Below are 16,646 nucleotides of genomic sequence, written 5' to 3'. Positions count from 1 at the left end.
TTAGATGACCTGGCCTCCACAATCACCTGACCTCAACCTAATTGAGATGGTTTGGGATGAGTTGGACCGCAGAATGAAGGAAAAGCAGCCAACAAGTTCTCAGCATATGTGGGCACTCCTTCATGAATGTTGGAAAACCATTCCAGGTGAAGCTGGTTGAGAGAATGCCAAGAGTGTGCAAATATGTCATCAAGGCAAAGGGTGGCTACTTTGAAGAATCTCAAATATAAAATATATTTAGATTTGTTTAACACTTTTTTGGTTACTACATGATTCCATATGGGTGATTTCATAGTTGTGATGTCTTCACTATTATTCTACACTGTAGAAAATAGACAAAATAAAGAAAAATCCTTGAATGATTAGGTTTGTCCAAACTTTTAACTGGTACTGTATATATCAATGAATTGGCGAGGGCACTAGAACAGTCTGCAGCACTCGGCCTGACCCTGCGAGAATCTGAAGTCGATATGTCTACTGTTTGCTGATGATCTGGTGCTTCTGTCCCCAACCAAGGAGGGCCTACAGAAGCACCTAGATCTTCTGAACAGATTCTGTCAGACCTGGGCCCTGACAGTGAACCTGTTCCCAAAACAATGGTTTTCCAAAAATAATGGTGTTCCCAAAATAACAGTGTTCCAACAAATACAAATTCTATCTAGACACCGTTGCCCTAGAGCACAAAATCTAGAAAAGAGCTGTTAAATTCTACTACCACCTAAAAGGAAGCGATGCCCACACATTCCACCACAAAGCCATCACCTACAGAGAGATGAACCTAGAGAAGAGTCCCCTCAGCCTAGCTGGTTCTGGGGCTCTGTTCACAAACACAAACAGACCCCACAGAGCCACAAGACAGCAACACAATTAGACACAATCAAACGATGAGAAAACAAAAATATAAAATATTCGACACACTGGAAAGAATCAACCAAAAAACAGCCAACTGGAATGCTATCCGGCCCTAAACAGAGAATACACAATGTCTATTGTGACTGACCCAAACTTAAGGAAAGCTTTGACTATGTACAGACTCAGTGAGCATAGCCTAGCTATTGAGAGAGAAGTGCCATAGTCATACCTGGCTCTTGAGAGAAGACCGGCTATGTGCCCACAAAATGAGTTGGAAACTAAGCTGCGCTTCCTAACCTCCTGCCAAATGTATGATCACATTAGAGAGACATATTTCCCACAGATCACAGAGACCCACAAAGAATTTGAAAACCAATCAAACATTGATAAATGGCCATATCTGTTAGGCGAAATAGTGCAGTGTGCAGTCACAGCAATAAAATGTGGCCTTTTGCCTATGGGAAATGGAACAACTACTACTATTTGCACATTGCTAAAACACTGTACATAGCTGATAATATAACTATCTTTTTCAAACCTTTTTGAGTGCAATATTTTCTGTTAAATTCAAACAGTTTTTGATGTTGTTTTGTGTCTTCTCACTTCTGTTTGTTTATTTAACTTGGTTTAGAAATGTAAACACATTTCTCATGCCAATAAAGACCTTTTGAATTGAATTGAGAGAGAGGAGAGAGAAATAGAGAGTGATAAAACGAAACAGAGAAAGAGACAGAAATAAAGAGAGTTACTCCCTTCTTTTGACAATATGAACCTGCGCATGTCATGTTAATGCAGCACATTGCATTGAATTGAGAGGGAGTTGTAGATCAGATTGTGGAGGATGAATTGAAAGGGAGTGCAGATCAGATTGTGGAGGATAGGGTTGCGTGACTGAGTGAGCTGTTGGAGTGGGACTGCATGGTAACATTGTAACATGGTAACAAGATATGATCTTTCCTCCTCCTGATCTTCTTAACCCCAAGCTTCAGCCTGACTGAGGCCCAGTTGAAGTATCAACCTCTAGACAACATGGGGACTGTTTCCACCTCACCAACAACACGGGGAGTGTTTCCACCTCACCAACCTCTAGACAACACGGGGAGTGTTTCCACCTCACCAACCTCTAGACAACATGGGGACTGTTTCCACCTCACCAACCTCTAGACAACACGGGGAGTGTTTCCACCTCACCAACCTCTAGACAACATGGGGACTGTTTCCACCTCACCAACCTCTAGACAACACGGGGAGTGTTTCCACCTCACCAACAACACGGGGAGTGTTTCCACCTCACCAACCTCTAGACAACACGGGGAGTGTTTCCACCTCACCAACCTCTAGACAACATGGGGACTGTTTCCACCTCACCAACCTCTAGACAACACGGGGAGTGTTTCCACCTCACCAACAACACGGGGAGTGTTTCCACCTCACCAACCTCACCAACAACACGGGAAGTGTTTCCACCTCACCAACAACACGGGGAGTGTTTCCACCTCACCAACCTCTAGACAACACGGGGAGTGTTTCCACCTCACCAACCTCTAGATAACACGGGGAGTGTTTCCACCTCACCAACCTCTAGACAACATGGGGACTGTTTCCACCTCACCAACCTCTAGACAACACGGGGAGTGTTTCCACCTCACCAACAACACGGGGAGTGTTTCCACCTCACCAACCTCTAGACAACACGGGGAGTGTTTCCACCTCACCAACAACACGGGGAGTGTTTCCACCTCACCAACCTCACCAACAACACGGGGAGTGTTTCCACCTCACCAACAACACGGGGAGTGTTTCCACCTCACCAACCTCTAGACAACACGGGGAGTGTTTCCACCTCACCAACCTCTAGAGAACACGGGGAGTGTTTCCACCTCACCAACCTCTAGATAACACGGGGAGTGTTTCCACCTCACCAACCTCTAGACAACACAGGGAGTGTTTCCACCTCACCAACAACACGGGGAGTGTTTCCACCTCACCAACCTCTAGACAACACAGGGAGTGTTTCCACCTCACCAACAACACGGGGAGTGTTTCCACCTCAACAACACGGGGAGTGTTTCCACCTCACCAACAACACGGGGAGTGTTTTCACCTCACCAACCTCTAGACAACACAGGGAGTGTTTCCAACTCACCAACCTCTAGACAACACGGGGAGTGTTTCCACCTCACCAACCTCTAGACAACACGGGGAGTGTTTCCACCTCACCAACCTCTAGACAACACGGGGAGTGTTTCCACCTCACCAACCTCTAGACAACACGCAGAGTGTTTACACCTCACCAACAACACGGGGAGTGTTTCCACCTCACCAACCTCTAGACAACACGGGGAGTGTTTCCACCTCACCAACCTCTAGACAACACGGGGAGTGTTTCCACCTCTCCAACCTCACCAACAACATGGGGAGTGTTTCCACCTCACCAACCTCTAGACAACACGGGGAGTGTTTCCACCTCACCAACAACACGGGGAGTGTTTCCACCTCACCAACCTCACCAACAACACGGGGAGTGTTTCCACCTCACCAACAACACGGGGAGTGTTTCCACCTCACCAACCTCTAGACAACACGGGGAGTGTTTCCACCTCACCAACCTCTAGAGAACATGGGGACTGTTTCCACCTCACCAACCTCTAGACAACACGGGGAGTGTTTCCACCTCACCAACAACACGGGGAGTGTTTCCACCTCACCAACCTCTAGATAACACGGGGAGTGTTTCCACCTCACCAACCTCTAGACAACACAGGGAGTGTTTCCACCTCACCAACAACACGGGGAGTGTTTCCACCTCACCAACCTCTAGACAACACAGGGAGTGTTTCCACCTCACCAACAACACGGGGAGTGTTTCCACCTCAACAACACGGGGAGTGTTTCCACCTCACCAACAACACGGGGAGTGTTTTCACCTCACCAACCTCTAGACAACACAGGGAGTGTTTCCAACTCACCAACCTCTAGACAACACGGGGAGTGTTTCCACCTCACCAACCTCTAGACAACACGGGGAGTGTTTCCACCTCACCAACCTCTAGACAACACGGGGAGTGTTTCCACCTCACCAACCTCTAGACAACACGGGGAGTGTTTCCACCTCACCAACCTCTAGACAACACGCAGAGTGTTTACACCTCACCAACAACACGGGGAGTGTTTCCACCTCACCAACCTCTAGACAACACGGGGAGTGTTTCCACCTCACCAACCTCTAGACAACACGGGGAGTGTTTCCACCTCTCCAACCTCACCAACAACATGGGGAGTGTTTCCACCTCACCAACCTCTAGACAACACGGGGAGTGTTTCCACCTCACCAACAACACGGGGAGTGTTTCCACCTCACCAACCTCTAGACAACACGGGGAGTGTTTCCACCTCACCAACCTCTAGACAACACAGGGAGTGTTTCCACCTCACCAACAACACGGGGAGTGTTTTCACCTCACCAACCTCTAGACAACACGAGGAGTGTTTCCAACTCACCAACCTCTAGACAACACAGGGAGTGTTTCCACCTCACCAACCTCTAGACAACACGGGGAGTGTTTCCACCTCACCAACCTCTAGACAACACGGGGAGTGTTTCCACCTCACCAACCTCTAGACAACACGGGGAGTGTTTCCACCTCACCAACCTCTAGACAACACGGGGAGTGTTTCCACCTCACCAACCTCTAGACAACACGGGGAGTGTTTCCACCTCACCAACAACACGGGGAGTGTTTCCACCTCACCAACCTCTAGACAACACGGGGAGTGTTTCCACCTCACCAACCTCTAGACAACACGGGGAGTGTTTCCACCTCACCAACCTCTAGACAACACGAGGAGTGTTTCCACCTCTCCAACCTCACCAACAACATGGGGAGTGTTTCCACCTCACCAACCTCTAGACAACACGGGGAGTGTTTCCACCTCACCAACAACACGGGGAGTGTTTCCACCTCTCCAACAACACGGGGAGTGTTTCCACCTCACCAACCTCTAGACAACACGGGGTGTGTTTCCACCTCACCAACCTCTAGACAACACAGGGAGTGTTTCCACCTCACCAACCTCTAGACAACACGGGGAGTGTTTCCACCTCACCAACAACACGGGGAGTGTTTCCACCTCAACAACACGGGGAGTGTTTCCACCTCAACAACCTCTAGACAACACGGGGAGTGTTTCCACCTCACCAACCTCTAGATAACATGGGGAGTGTTTCCACCTCTCCAACCTCTAGACAACACGGGGAGTGTTTCCACCTCACCAACCTCACCAACAACACGGGGAGTGTTTCCACCTCACCAACAACACGGGGAGTGTTTCCACCTCACCAACCTCTAGACAACACGGGGAGTGTTTCCACCTCACCAACCTCTAGACAACACGGGGAGTGTTTCCACCTCACCAACCTCTAGATAACACGGGGAGTGTTTCCACCTCACCAACCTCACCAACAACACGGGGAGTGTTTCCACCTCACCAACAACACGGGGAGTGTTTCCACCTCACCAACCTCTAGACAACACGGGGAGTGTTTCCACCTCTCCAACCTCTAGACAACACGGGGAGTGTTTCCACCTCACCAACAACACGGGGAGTGTTTCCACCTCACCAACCTCTAGACAACACGGGGAGTGTTTCCACCTCACCAACCTCTGGACAACACGGGGAGTGTTTCCACCTCACCAACCTCTAGACAACACGGGGAGTGTTTCCACCTCACCAACCTCTAGACAACACGGGGAGTGTTTCCACCTCACCAACAACACGGGGAGTGTTTCCACCTCACCAACCTCTAGACAACACGGGGAGTGTTTCCACCTCACCAACCTCTAGACAACACGGGGAGTGTTTCCACCTCTCCAACCTCTAGACAACACGGGGAGTGTTTCCACCTCTCCAACCTCTAGACAACACGGGGAGTGTTTCCATCTCACCAACAACATGGGGAGTGTTTCCACCTCACCAACCTCTAGACAACACGGGGAGTGTTTCCACCTCACCAAGCTCTAGACAACACGGGGAGTGTTTCCACCTCTCCAACCTCTAGACAACACGGGGAGTGTTTCCACCTCACCAACAACACGGGGAGTGTTTCCACCTCACCAACCTCTAGACAACACGGGGAGTGTTTCCACCTCTCCAACCTCACCGACAACATGGGGAGTGTTTCCACCTCACCAACCTCTAGACAACACGGGGAGTGTTTCCACCTCTCCAACCTCACCAACAACATGGGGAGTGTTTCCACCTCACCAACCTCTAGACAACACGGGGAGTGTTTCCACCTCACCAACCTCTAGACAACACGGGGAGTGTTTCCACCTCACCAACCTCTAGACAACACGGGGAGTGTTTCCACCTCTCCAACCTCTAGACAACATGGAAAGCGGCAATTTATTATTTTTTTTATTTTACCTTTATTCAACTAGGCAAGTCAATTAAGAACAAATTCTTATTTTCAATGACGGCGTAGGAACAGTGGGTTAACTACCTTGTTCAGGGGAGGAACAACAGATTTTTACCTTGTCAGCTCAGGGATTCGATCTTGCAACCTTTCGGTTACTAGTCCAAAACTCTAACCACTAGGCTACCTGCTGGTTACTAGTCCAACACTCTAACCACTAGGCTACCTGCTGGTTACTAGTCCAACACTCTAACCACTAGGCTACCTGCTGGTTTCTAGTCCAACACTCTAACCACTAGGCTACCTGCTGGTTACTAGTCCAACGCTCTAACCACTAGGCTACCTGCTGGTTACTAGTCCAATGCTCTAACCACTAGGCTACCTGCAGGTTACTAGTCCAACGCTCTAACCACTAGGCTACCTGCTGGTTACTAGTCCAACACTCTAACCACTAGGCTACCTGCTGGTTACTAGTCCAACGCTCTAACCACTAGGCTACCTGCTGGTTACTAGTCCAATGCTCTAACCACTAGGCTACCTGCAGGTTACTAGTCCAATGCTCTAACCACTAGGCTACCTGCCGGCAATACACAGCTAGGGATCATGTTCACAAGTCCATTTAGGATCTGGAATACAAGACATGCCTCGCTGTAATGCACATGATTTTCCCAACTCAGGAGCTCATGATGTCTGAGGATGTAACAGTGGCTCTTCTATCCAGCACTTTGAGAGCCTGTTTGTAGACAGACTGAATGGGTTGTAATGTTGTACAGCAAGCTTGGGCTCAACTAGTCAAGCAGTATGTTAAGTGGGGGAGTATTATAGCATTGAAGTACAGTTTCGCTGCCTTTTTAGTCAAACAAATTAGTACGAATCGGAAAGGAACTAGGTTGAATTTGGTTATTTGAGTTACCTTTTTCACCTGCTTTTTGAAAGAGAGGTTGGAATCAAATATGACGCCAATGTACTTAAAATCAGATACCACCTGGAGCTTCTCCCGACACAAGAGTTGAGAAATATGATTTATTTCTTTCAGCATCTTGAGAGAATGTGAATGTGCAGTTAGGGACCGTCTATAATGGTGCTGTCTTTATCAGCATCATAACAGCTGACAGTATTTCAACCACAGTTAGGGACCGTCTGTAGCGGTGTTATCTTTATCAGCGTCATAAAAGCTGATAGTATTTCAACTACATAAAATATTACATCCAAACCGAACTGAAATCTCATCAGAAACATGTTAGGTTGTTTTCACAGCTTTCTATTTCCTTAGAACCGGTCAAACTGATGTCATTTGGATAAAAAAATTTTGCAGAAAATCTAGAGTTATTGCATTTTATCCCCGGTCCCTAAACGTCTTTGCTGCACAAAGAAGCAGAGATGACAGAAAACTTTACCGTTGTCTACTAGATTGAATCATTCTACTGATTTATGACATTATTCTGGTGAGCCAGGGTTTATTTATTTTTCTATGGCAGGGGTTCCAAAACTTTTACACTCAGGCCCCTCTTCCAGCATTGGGGAACATGGATTGCGTATGTGTGTCATTCAGAGGGTGAATTGGCAAGACGCATTTTGTTTTGTGCCTTTGAACGGGGTATGCTAGTAGGTGCCAGGTGCACCGGTTTGAGTGCGTCAAGAACTGCAACGCTGCTGGGTTTTTCACGCTCAACTGTTTTCCGTGTGTATCAAGAATGATCCATCACCAGCCAACTTGACACAACTGTGGGAAGCATTGGAGTCAACATGGGCCAGCAACCCTGTGGAACGTTTTCTACAACTTGTAGAGTCCATGCCCTGATGAATTGAGGCTGTTCTGAGGGCAAAAGGGGGTGCAAACTCAATATTAGGACTCAATGTTCCTAATGTTTTCTACACTCAGTGTATAATGACAGAAGAGAAGCTGCATGTATCTAACTACAGACAAGATGACTGACAAATACCCTACCAAAATGTCGGAAATTATAAGCAGAAACATACGCAAATCAGGCAAACAAAAAAATATCCTGCACCCTCTGTCAAAAAAATCTGCTGTCTCCAAATGTAGCCTACAGTGCATTATCAGCAGGTGTGAGGTGTTTAGGTTCAGAACGTCTGTCAGTCAAAACCCATGCAGCACTGTGAAGCGCAGAACCAGAGCTGCATAACATGTTACTACTGTACTGCCACTGTGTTCCGATTTAGACATTTATTAGTCTGCCATTTCAACCCATATATGGGTACAAGTGTAAAGAGCTACTTTGCCACAAACTGAAAGGAAATAACAAAAACCAGCAGAGACATGGAATGTGTTTGACCCGTTTCTCGACTGGGCTTAAAGGGCTCCAGGTTTGACCTTTGACCCCTTGTCTTACCGTGTGGCTCCAGGTTTGACCCCCAGCATATCCCAGGAGTCCTTGCTGTTGCGTATACGTCGGATGGTGTCGGCCTGCTCCTTGGTGAAGCCGACACTGACCTCTGCCACCGGGCGCTTCCCGCCGTTCTCACACATGTCCGTTATGGAGGAGAAAAACGCCTGGAGAACACACACACAGATCAGTACAATCTATCTCTGTGTGTGTGTGTGTGTGTGTGTGTGTGTGTGTGTGTGTGTGTGTGTACATACCTGGAACATCTCACCGATGCCCTCTCCGCTCTGTGCTGACGTCTCAAAGTAGTGGAACCCTCTAGACTCCGCCCACAGCCTACCCTCTCCCTCGTCTACCACACGACGCTTAGTCAGGTCCACCTGGAGCGTGCACACACACACACACACGCACACACACACACACGCACACACACACACACACACACACACACACACACACACAGCTAAGTCCAGTGAACCTGGTACACAGAGAAGCACAATCATACACACACATACCTTGTTGGCACAGACGACAAAAACGATGCTCTCCATGTTAGCCTGGGAGCCCATCTCCTGTTTCATCTCACCCAGCCAGTTGTCCAGCGCATCAAAACTCTCCCTCAGACCTACATCATACACCAACACCACTCCTTGGCTGTCCTTATAGAACTCATTACGAACCTTTAGAGAGAGCGAGAGAGAGAGAGAGAGAGAGAGAGAGAGAGATAACGAGACAGACAGACAGACAGACAGACAGACAGACAGACAGACAGACAGACAGACAGACAGACAGACAGACAGACAGACACAGAGAGACAGACACAGAGAGACAGACACAGAGAGACAGGTAGAGAGAGACAGGTAGAGAGAGACAGATAGAGAGATAGATAAAGAGAGCGAGAGATAGATAAAGAGAGAGCGAGAGATAGATAAAGAGAGAGCGAGAGACAGACAGAGACAGATAGAGAATGAGAGAGACAGAGAGAGAGAGAGCGAGAGAGACAGAGACAGACAGAGAGAGAGCGAGAGAGAACGAGAGAGAGAGAGAGACAGAGAGACACAGACACACAGAGAGACACACAGAGACAGAGACAGACAGATGAAATAGGCTAAAATTGAATAAAACATGAGTTGCATTTCTTCACTACTGTGTTTGACTTAATGATAATTTGTGTAAAAGTAGCACCCCCGACTACAAAATAATGAACTGCTCCACATTAACAGCAGTACGTGTCTGTCTGTGTGTCACATATATATATATACACACACATACTACCGTTCAAAAGTTTGGGGTCACTTAGAAATGTACTTGTTTTTGAAAGAAAAGCACAGCATCCCGGAGTCGCCTCTTTACTGTTGACATTGAGACTGTTGTTTTGCAGGTACTATTTAATGAAGCTGCCATTTGAGGACTTGCGAGGCATCTGTTTCTCAAACTAGACACTCAAATGTACTTGTCCTCTTGCTCAGTTGTGCACCGGGGCCTCCCACTCCTCTTTCTATTCTGGTTAGAGACAGTTTGTGCTGTTCTGTGAAGGGATTAGTACACAGCGTTGTACGAGAACTTCAGTTTCTTGGCAATTTCCTTCCAGATACTCAACCAGTCTAAAGGCCAGTTTTATTGCTTCTTTAATCAGGACAACAGTTTTCAGCTGTGCTACTGTAACATAATTGCAAAAGTGTTTACTAATGATCAATTAACCTTTTAAAATGATAAACTTGGATTAGCTAACACAACGTGCCCTTGGAACACATGGTTACTGATAATAGGCCTCTGTACGCCTATGTAGATATTCCATTAAAAATCAGCCATTTCCAGCTACGATAGTCATTTACAACATTAACAATGTCTACACTGTATTTATGATCAATTTGATGTTATTTTAAATGGACATAAAATGTGCTTCTCTTTCAAAAACAAGAACATTTCTAAGTAACCCCAAAAATTGAACAGAAGTGTGTGTGTGTGTGTGTGTGTGTGTGTGTGTGTGTGTATATATATATATATATTTAAAGAGAGAGAGACTGGCCTCTTGCTAGCAGGATGCATGTCTGGACATGAGGGTGCAGCCGTTTATCTGGTCCGACATGTGTAACTTATGTATGTTAGGACGTAGATCCAACATGACCAAGGTAGTAAGGTACTGACCTCGTAGAAGAACGGGTGTCCTGCCATGTCAAAGATGTTCACTTTGATCTCCCTGTCACGCACCTGGACTCTGATGGACAACAAACACTCAAATCAGTCACACAGACTTCAGAAGTCTCCAAATCAGTGGTTCTCAACCAGGGGAACTAGTAGAATTACTGGTAAAATGAACATGAAGAGACCTATATCCATCCTACCCTGCCTTTCTAAGGTGTTCGAAAGCCAAGTTAACAAACAGATCACCGACCATTTCGAATCCCACCGTACCTTCTCTGCTATGCAATCTGGTTTCTGAGCTGGTCATGGGTGCACCTCAGCCACGCTCAAGGTCCTAAACAATATCATAACCTCCATCGATAAGAGACAATACTGTGCAGCTGTATTCATAGACCTGGCCAAGGCTTTCGACTCTGTCAATCACCGCTTTCTTATCGGCAAACTAAACAGCCTTGGTTTCTCAAATGACTGCCTCGCCTGGTTCACCAACTACTTCTCTGATAGAGTTCAGTGTGTCAAATCAGAGGGCCTGTTGTCCGGACCTCTGGCAGGCTCTGAGGGTGCCACAGGATTCAATTCTCGGGCCGACTCTTTTCTCTGTATAGGTCAATGATGTTGCTCTTGCTGCTGGTGACTCTCTGATCCACCTCTACGCTGACGACACCATTCTGTATACATCTGGCCCTTCTTTGGACACTGTGTTAACTAACCTCCAGACAAACTTCAATGCCATACAACTCTCCTTCCGTGGCCTCCAACTGCTCTTAAATGCAAGTAAAACTAAATGCATGCTCTTCAACCAATCGTTGCCCGCACCTACCCACCACCACTACTCTGGACGGTTCTGACTTAGAATATGTGGACAACTAAAAATACCTTGGTGTCTGGTTAGACTGTAACTCTCCTTCCAGACTCACATTAAGCAAAATTAAATCTAGAATCGGCTTCCTATTTCGCAACAAAGCATCCTTCACTCATGCTGCCAAACATACCCTCGTAAAACTGACTATCCTACCGATCCTTGACTTCGGCGATGTCATTTATAAAATAGCCCCCCAACACTCTACTCAGCAAATTGGATGCAGTCTATCACAGTGCCATCCGTTTTGTCACCAAAGCCCCATATTCTACCCACCACTGCGACCTGTATGCTCTCGTTGGCTGGCCCTCTCATATTCGTCGCCAAACCCACTAGCTCCAGGTCATCAATAAGTCTTTGCTAGGTAAAGCCCCGCCTTATCTCAGCTCACTGGTCACCATAGCAGCACCCACCCGTAGCACGCGCTCCAGCAGGTATATTTCACTGGTCACCCCCAAAGCCAATTCCTCTTTGGCCGCCTTTCCTTCCAGTTCTCTGCTGCCAATGACTGGAACAAATTGCAAAAATCACTGAAGCTGGAGACTCATATCTCCCTCACTAGCTTTAAGTATCAGCTATCAGAGCATCTCACAGATCATTGCACCTGTACATAGCCCATCTGTAAATAGCCTATACAACTACCTCATCCCCATATTGTTTATTTTGCTCCTTTGCACCCCAGTATCTCTACTTGCACATTCATCTTCTGCACATCTATCACTCCAGTGTTTAATTGCTTAATTGTAATTACTTCGCCACTACGGCCTATTTATTGCCTTACCTCTCTAATCTTACCTCATTTGCACACACTGTATAAACATTTTTTTGTATTGTGTTATTGACTGTACGTTTGTTTATTCCATGTGTAACTCTGTGATTGTTGTTTGTGTCGCATTGCTTTGCTTTATCTTGGCCAGGTCGCAGTTGTAAATGAGAACTTGTTCTCAACTGGCCTACCTGGTTAAATAAAGGTGAAATATATATATATATATATATATATATATATATATATATATATATATATATATATATTTTTTTTTTAAGAGGTAGTTCAGGGGAACTAGTAGGATTACTGGTAAAATGAACATGGTTGAGAACCACTGCTCTACACTGGTCTCCTCTCCTTTATCTGGAATCATCTGACAGCAATGGAACTGAACTGTGCATCTTTGGTCTAAAAATTATTTAATTATTTTTATGTATTTGTCATCACAACTTACTTGGTGACCCCATAGTCAATCCCTATGGTGGCCAGATACTTGGGCACAAACCTCTTCTCACAGTATCGCTTGATGATGCAGCTCTGCAATGAAGAAACCACGAGCTGTATCAACTAGGGTTAGATAGAGCAACATTACACATGCAAACTAAAGTCAGATTTCATTCTCTGCAGCAGTGGCCTGTGAAGGAATGGGTGCTCATTGGTGATGGTAAAAAATGCATTCATTGGCTACCCTAGCTATTCAAAATGTCACCTAGTCGGACCATTTTTGTCGTTCCAGCTGGCTGATAGGCCTTATTAGGTAGGTCATGCTAAGCATAGCACAGAGAATTTTCGACCAACCTTTACTTGCAGATACTTCCTCAATTCCAGACTTACAAGAAAACTCATCTTCTAAACTTCCATGTCTAGTTGCAGGGAGGTTCGTTTGAATTTAGAAAATGCTCTGTTATTAATAAAACAAAATAAACATGTTTTGCTCCATGAAGTAATCCAACAATGTGTACGCCTCCATCTTGTCTATTTCAAACATTTTCTCCATTGATTGAGACAGGTGACTGTCATCATGACATGCAGCACTTTGGGGTGGACACATAGTTTTTTTTTACAGAGCTTTTTCTAAATTCAATTGAACCTCCCTGCAACTAGACATGGAAGTCTAGAAGACGTGTTGTCCTCCAACTTGGAAATTGAGGAAGTACCGTCAAGTAAAAGATGGTAGAAAATTGTCTGTGCTACAGTTAACATTACCTACCTAATAATGCCTATCGGCCAGCTGGAACAGTAATAATGGTCTGGCTGGCAGCTGGCTGGCATGCTGTGGAGGAGGACATATCAGTGTTGAATACAGTCTGATTAATAAGGCAGTAATACACAATTAATTGCTCTATACAGCCTGAAAATAATGCCTGCAAAATCGTGTAAATGTCACTTACAAGCCAGAATGTTGATTACACCTTTAAGAGCCAGTTGGTACTGTACATGTTCCCTTCTACACCGAGGAAAAATTAGTTTTATATTGGATATTAGATTCTCCCCTGGTTCAGAATATACCCTGTTCATTGTCATGGTGTGATTGGTTCATTTGCTATTGATGAGAGAGAACACTGAATATCCAATATAAAATGAGGCTTAAATTGTACATACCTGCTGTCTTGGGTAAACAATACTTTCCTGTGGATATTTTGTCAAAAAATTTAGAGCAGCTGAAGGACAAACTGCACAGACAAACGGTAGAGTAAGTTTAAATGGTATTTTATTCAACATTCTGGCTAGTAATATAAGAAACATTTTACACAATTTTGCAGGCATTAGTTTCAGGCTGTGTTGAATATTGCATTAAATCATTGACATGCAGCTGTCAAGTGGAGGCGTTTGCTCCAGCTACCCCTCGACATCTTCACGCTTGTGACACTTTTGAATGTAGGTAAAAAGGAAAATAAAAGTTTTATCTGAGTGTTTTCACTCTCCCGGAATCTTCCTTGCTACCTAGCGAGAGCGACATCGGTAGACTCTCCCGCCTGCTGAACACATGTCCTCACCGTCGTTAATAACAGAAACGTGGGAAAACAGTGGCCGACAGGCGGGGACGAAGGACACTGTCAACCGGTGTAAGGCTAGCTAGTTACTGTTGCCGAAACCCAACATTTCTTCTGTTGTATTTATCGGCGGCTGGCATCCAACGTTACTGCGCGTTAACTGTACTGGAGCGCCCCCACCTCCCGCCTTTCTTAGCTTCAAAATCGACCAATAGATACACATGGCGAGGCATGGCTTAATGTGACCACGCCACCAGGTACAGCCGTAGGGTACAGCCGTAGGGTACAGCCGTACTCCCATGTTACATTTCCTACTCATAACCCGACAACGGATGTATTCTTTTTTTTTAAATCATTCTATAAACATGTTTAAACATGCTTCCGATGTCGTCTATATCAACAAACTATATCATACCTAAAAAAAAAACACTGATTCTAAACGTAACATTTTTTACATGAACAGACTGTCGCATGGAATGCACGTCACGATCCAGTCTTTGTTGTGAAGTCAGGGTCAACTTCTCTAAATACTTAAAACCGTTTAAGGGCAGGCAAAGACCGGAAGTATATAGTTACTTGGCATATCTAAGACAAGTGAATTATATTTTACATGAACTTCTCTCGCTAGCCAGCCAGCTAACGTAAGTTAACCGGTGAAAAAGCTAGGGAGAAAACAAACAGTGACGTAAGTATAATGCGACAGATTTACTGGCTTTACTTTCAGTGTTAGCAGGTCGGGTAACACACTAGTGGCAGAATAAGTATCATACAGATCATTTGTTGTGGTGACAGCCAAGTATGTTGTTAACGACATGTGACGCTGCTGAAAAACGTTTATTGAAACGACAAAAAAAAGTGTCAGGAATTTGCTTTAGGAGGAAGCAAAAGTTAGGCTAATTACATGGGAGTAATGAGAATACCCTACGTCTGTACCCTACTCGGGGGAGTGGTCACGTTAAACCACGCCTCGTCGTGTGTTTCTATAGAATTATAAAGAGGGGTTCCTGCAGATGCAGAAATGCCCAGAATAACAGCCCCCAATTGCACCCTTCTCGGAGGCGCTCAAGACAGCGGCATGAGAAGGGTGTAATATGTCTAGCTGAGGAACAATTTGTATGGTTTTCTCACAAAGTTTATAGTTTTAAACTGCAGTTGCAATTTGTTTTGGTTTTTCACCCAAAAAATGATATCTAACCATACAATGTAGCTATTTTGAATAATTTTGTAATTAATCAAACCATTGAAATATATTTTTGACGATATCCAACGAACAAGCTAGCTATGGAAAAGTTTCAGCGTGTGTAGTGAAGTTAGCCTGCTAATATCTTCATAGCTTGTATCATGGAATCAGGACATGACCAAACTGTTGCTGAGATAATGGATGTTGAAACTTCTAAAAGGGAGAAAAGAGACATTGTTGAAACTCACTCATATGCTTGCAGTGTAAAACAGAGGGGGTGAATGTGATTCATACCCGAATACTCCAGCCAAGGAGCAACTTCCAAAGAAGCTGAGAAGTGAACCATCACTGAGCCAGCTACAGGACAACATTGTCCGTATCCTCGCGGCTAAAATCAAAAGAGAGCGCAGATGACATCATGGATTTGGTGAAAAATAACACTAATCAGCATCAACCTGAAGAGAGAGATTGATTTCAGTGCTGAGGAAGTAAAAACCTCTGAAGCAGCAGAACGCAACATTGAAAATTCAGGTTGCAAAGCAGGAGAAGAAACTCATTGAAATGGACTCAAAAGGTAAACGAGAATGACCTGTATGGTCGGAGATGGAATCTTCGAATTTATGGAATAGAAGAAGAAAAAATTTGACGAGAACATCAAAGCAAGAGTGAAGGACATTTAGTCCCGGAGGAGGAGTGAAATGTCGTTGCAGGTTCTCTGGATGTAGTGCACCGCCTGGGTAGGCTGAGAGATTGGGAAAACAACAAGTCACCATGACCAGTGATCATGAGATTCATCTCCAGGACAGCGAGGGATATGACATGGAAAAGTGCAAAGAAAAATGACTATTTAAAGAACAACCTGAGGTTCAAGGAGGATCTGACAGCGTTTGACAAAGAAGCTCGGAATCGTCTGTGGCAGATGATTGAGAGAGCAAGTAGGAAGGGAAAAGTGCATACTTTGCGGGAGCCAAGGCTTTTGTAAATGGAAGTGAAATTCACGCTGACGCCTAGCTTGTTGACTGCTGGATTTATCAAGTGAGTTGTGCAGGACTGAGTTTTCTTTGCATCTGATAAAACTTTATATTT

General features: G+C 45.3%; 1 protein-coding gene across 1 annotated transcript in view; it reads right to left on the bottom strand.

Annotated features, from left to right (window-relative positions):
- Nucleotides 1–16,646, bottom strand: part of LOC115172966 (dnaJ homolog subfamily C member 27) — a 33,067-nt gene that overhangs the window by 9,129 nt on the left and 7,292 nt on the right. Inside the window, exons 2-6 of the mRNA XM_029730887.1 lie at nucleotides 12,841–12,923; nucleotides 10,765–10,834; nucleotides 9,132–9,296; nucleotides 8,874–8,996; nucleotides 8,623–8,783 (exon numbers count right to left, since the gene is read on the bottom strand). Coding sequence (XP_029586747.1) covers nucleotides 8,623–8,783; nucleotides 8,874–8,996; nucleotides 9,132–9,296; nucleotides 10,765–10,834; nucleotides 12,841–12,923 — 602 coding nt within the window. The remainder of the gene's footprint in view (nucleotides 1–8,622; nucleotides 8,784–8,873; nucleotides 8,997–9,131; nucleotides 9,297–10,764; nucleotides 10,835–12,840; nucleotides 12,924–16,646) is intronic.

This window comes from Salmo trutta, chromosome 33, assembly GCF_901001165.1.
Source record: "Salmo trutta chromosome 33, fSalTru1.1, whole genome shotgun sequence".
Lineage (NCBI taxonomy): Eukaryota > Metazoa > Chordata > Actinopteri > Salmoniformes > Salmonidae > Salmo > Salmo trutta.
Note: the sequence above shows the minus strand (reverse complement) of the source record. Positions and strands in the feature narration are given on the sequence as shown.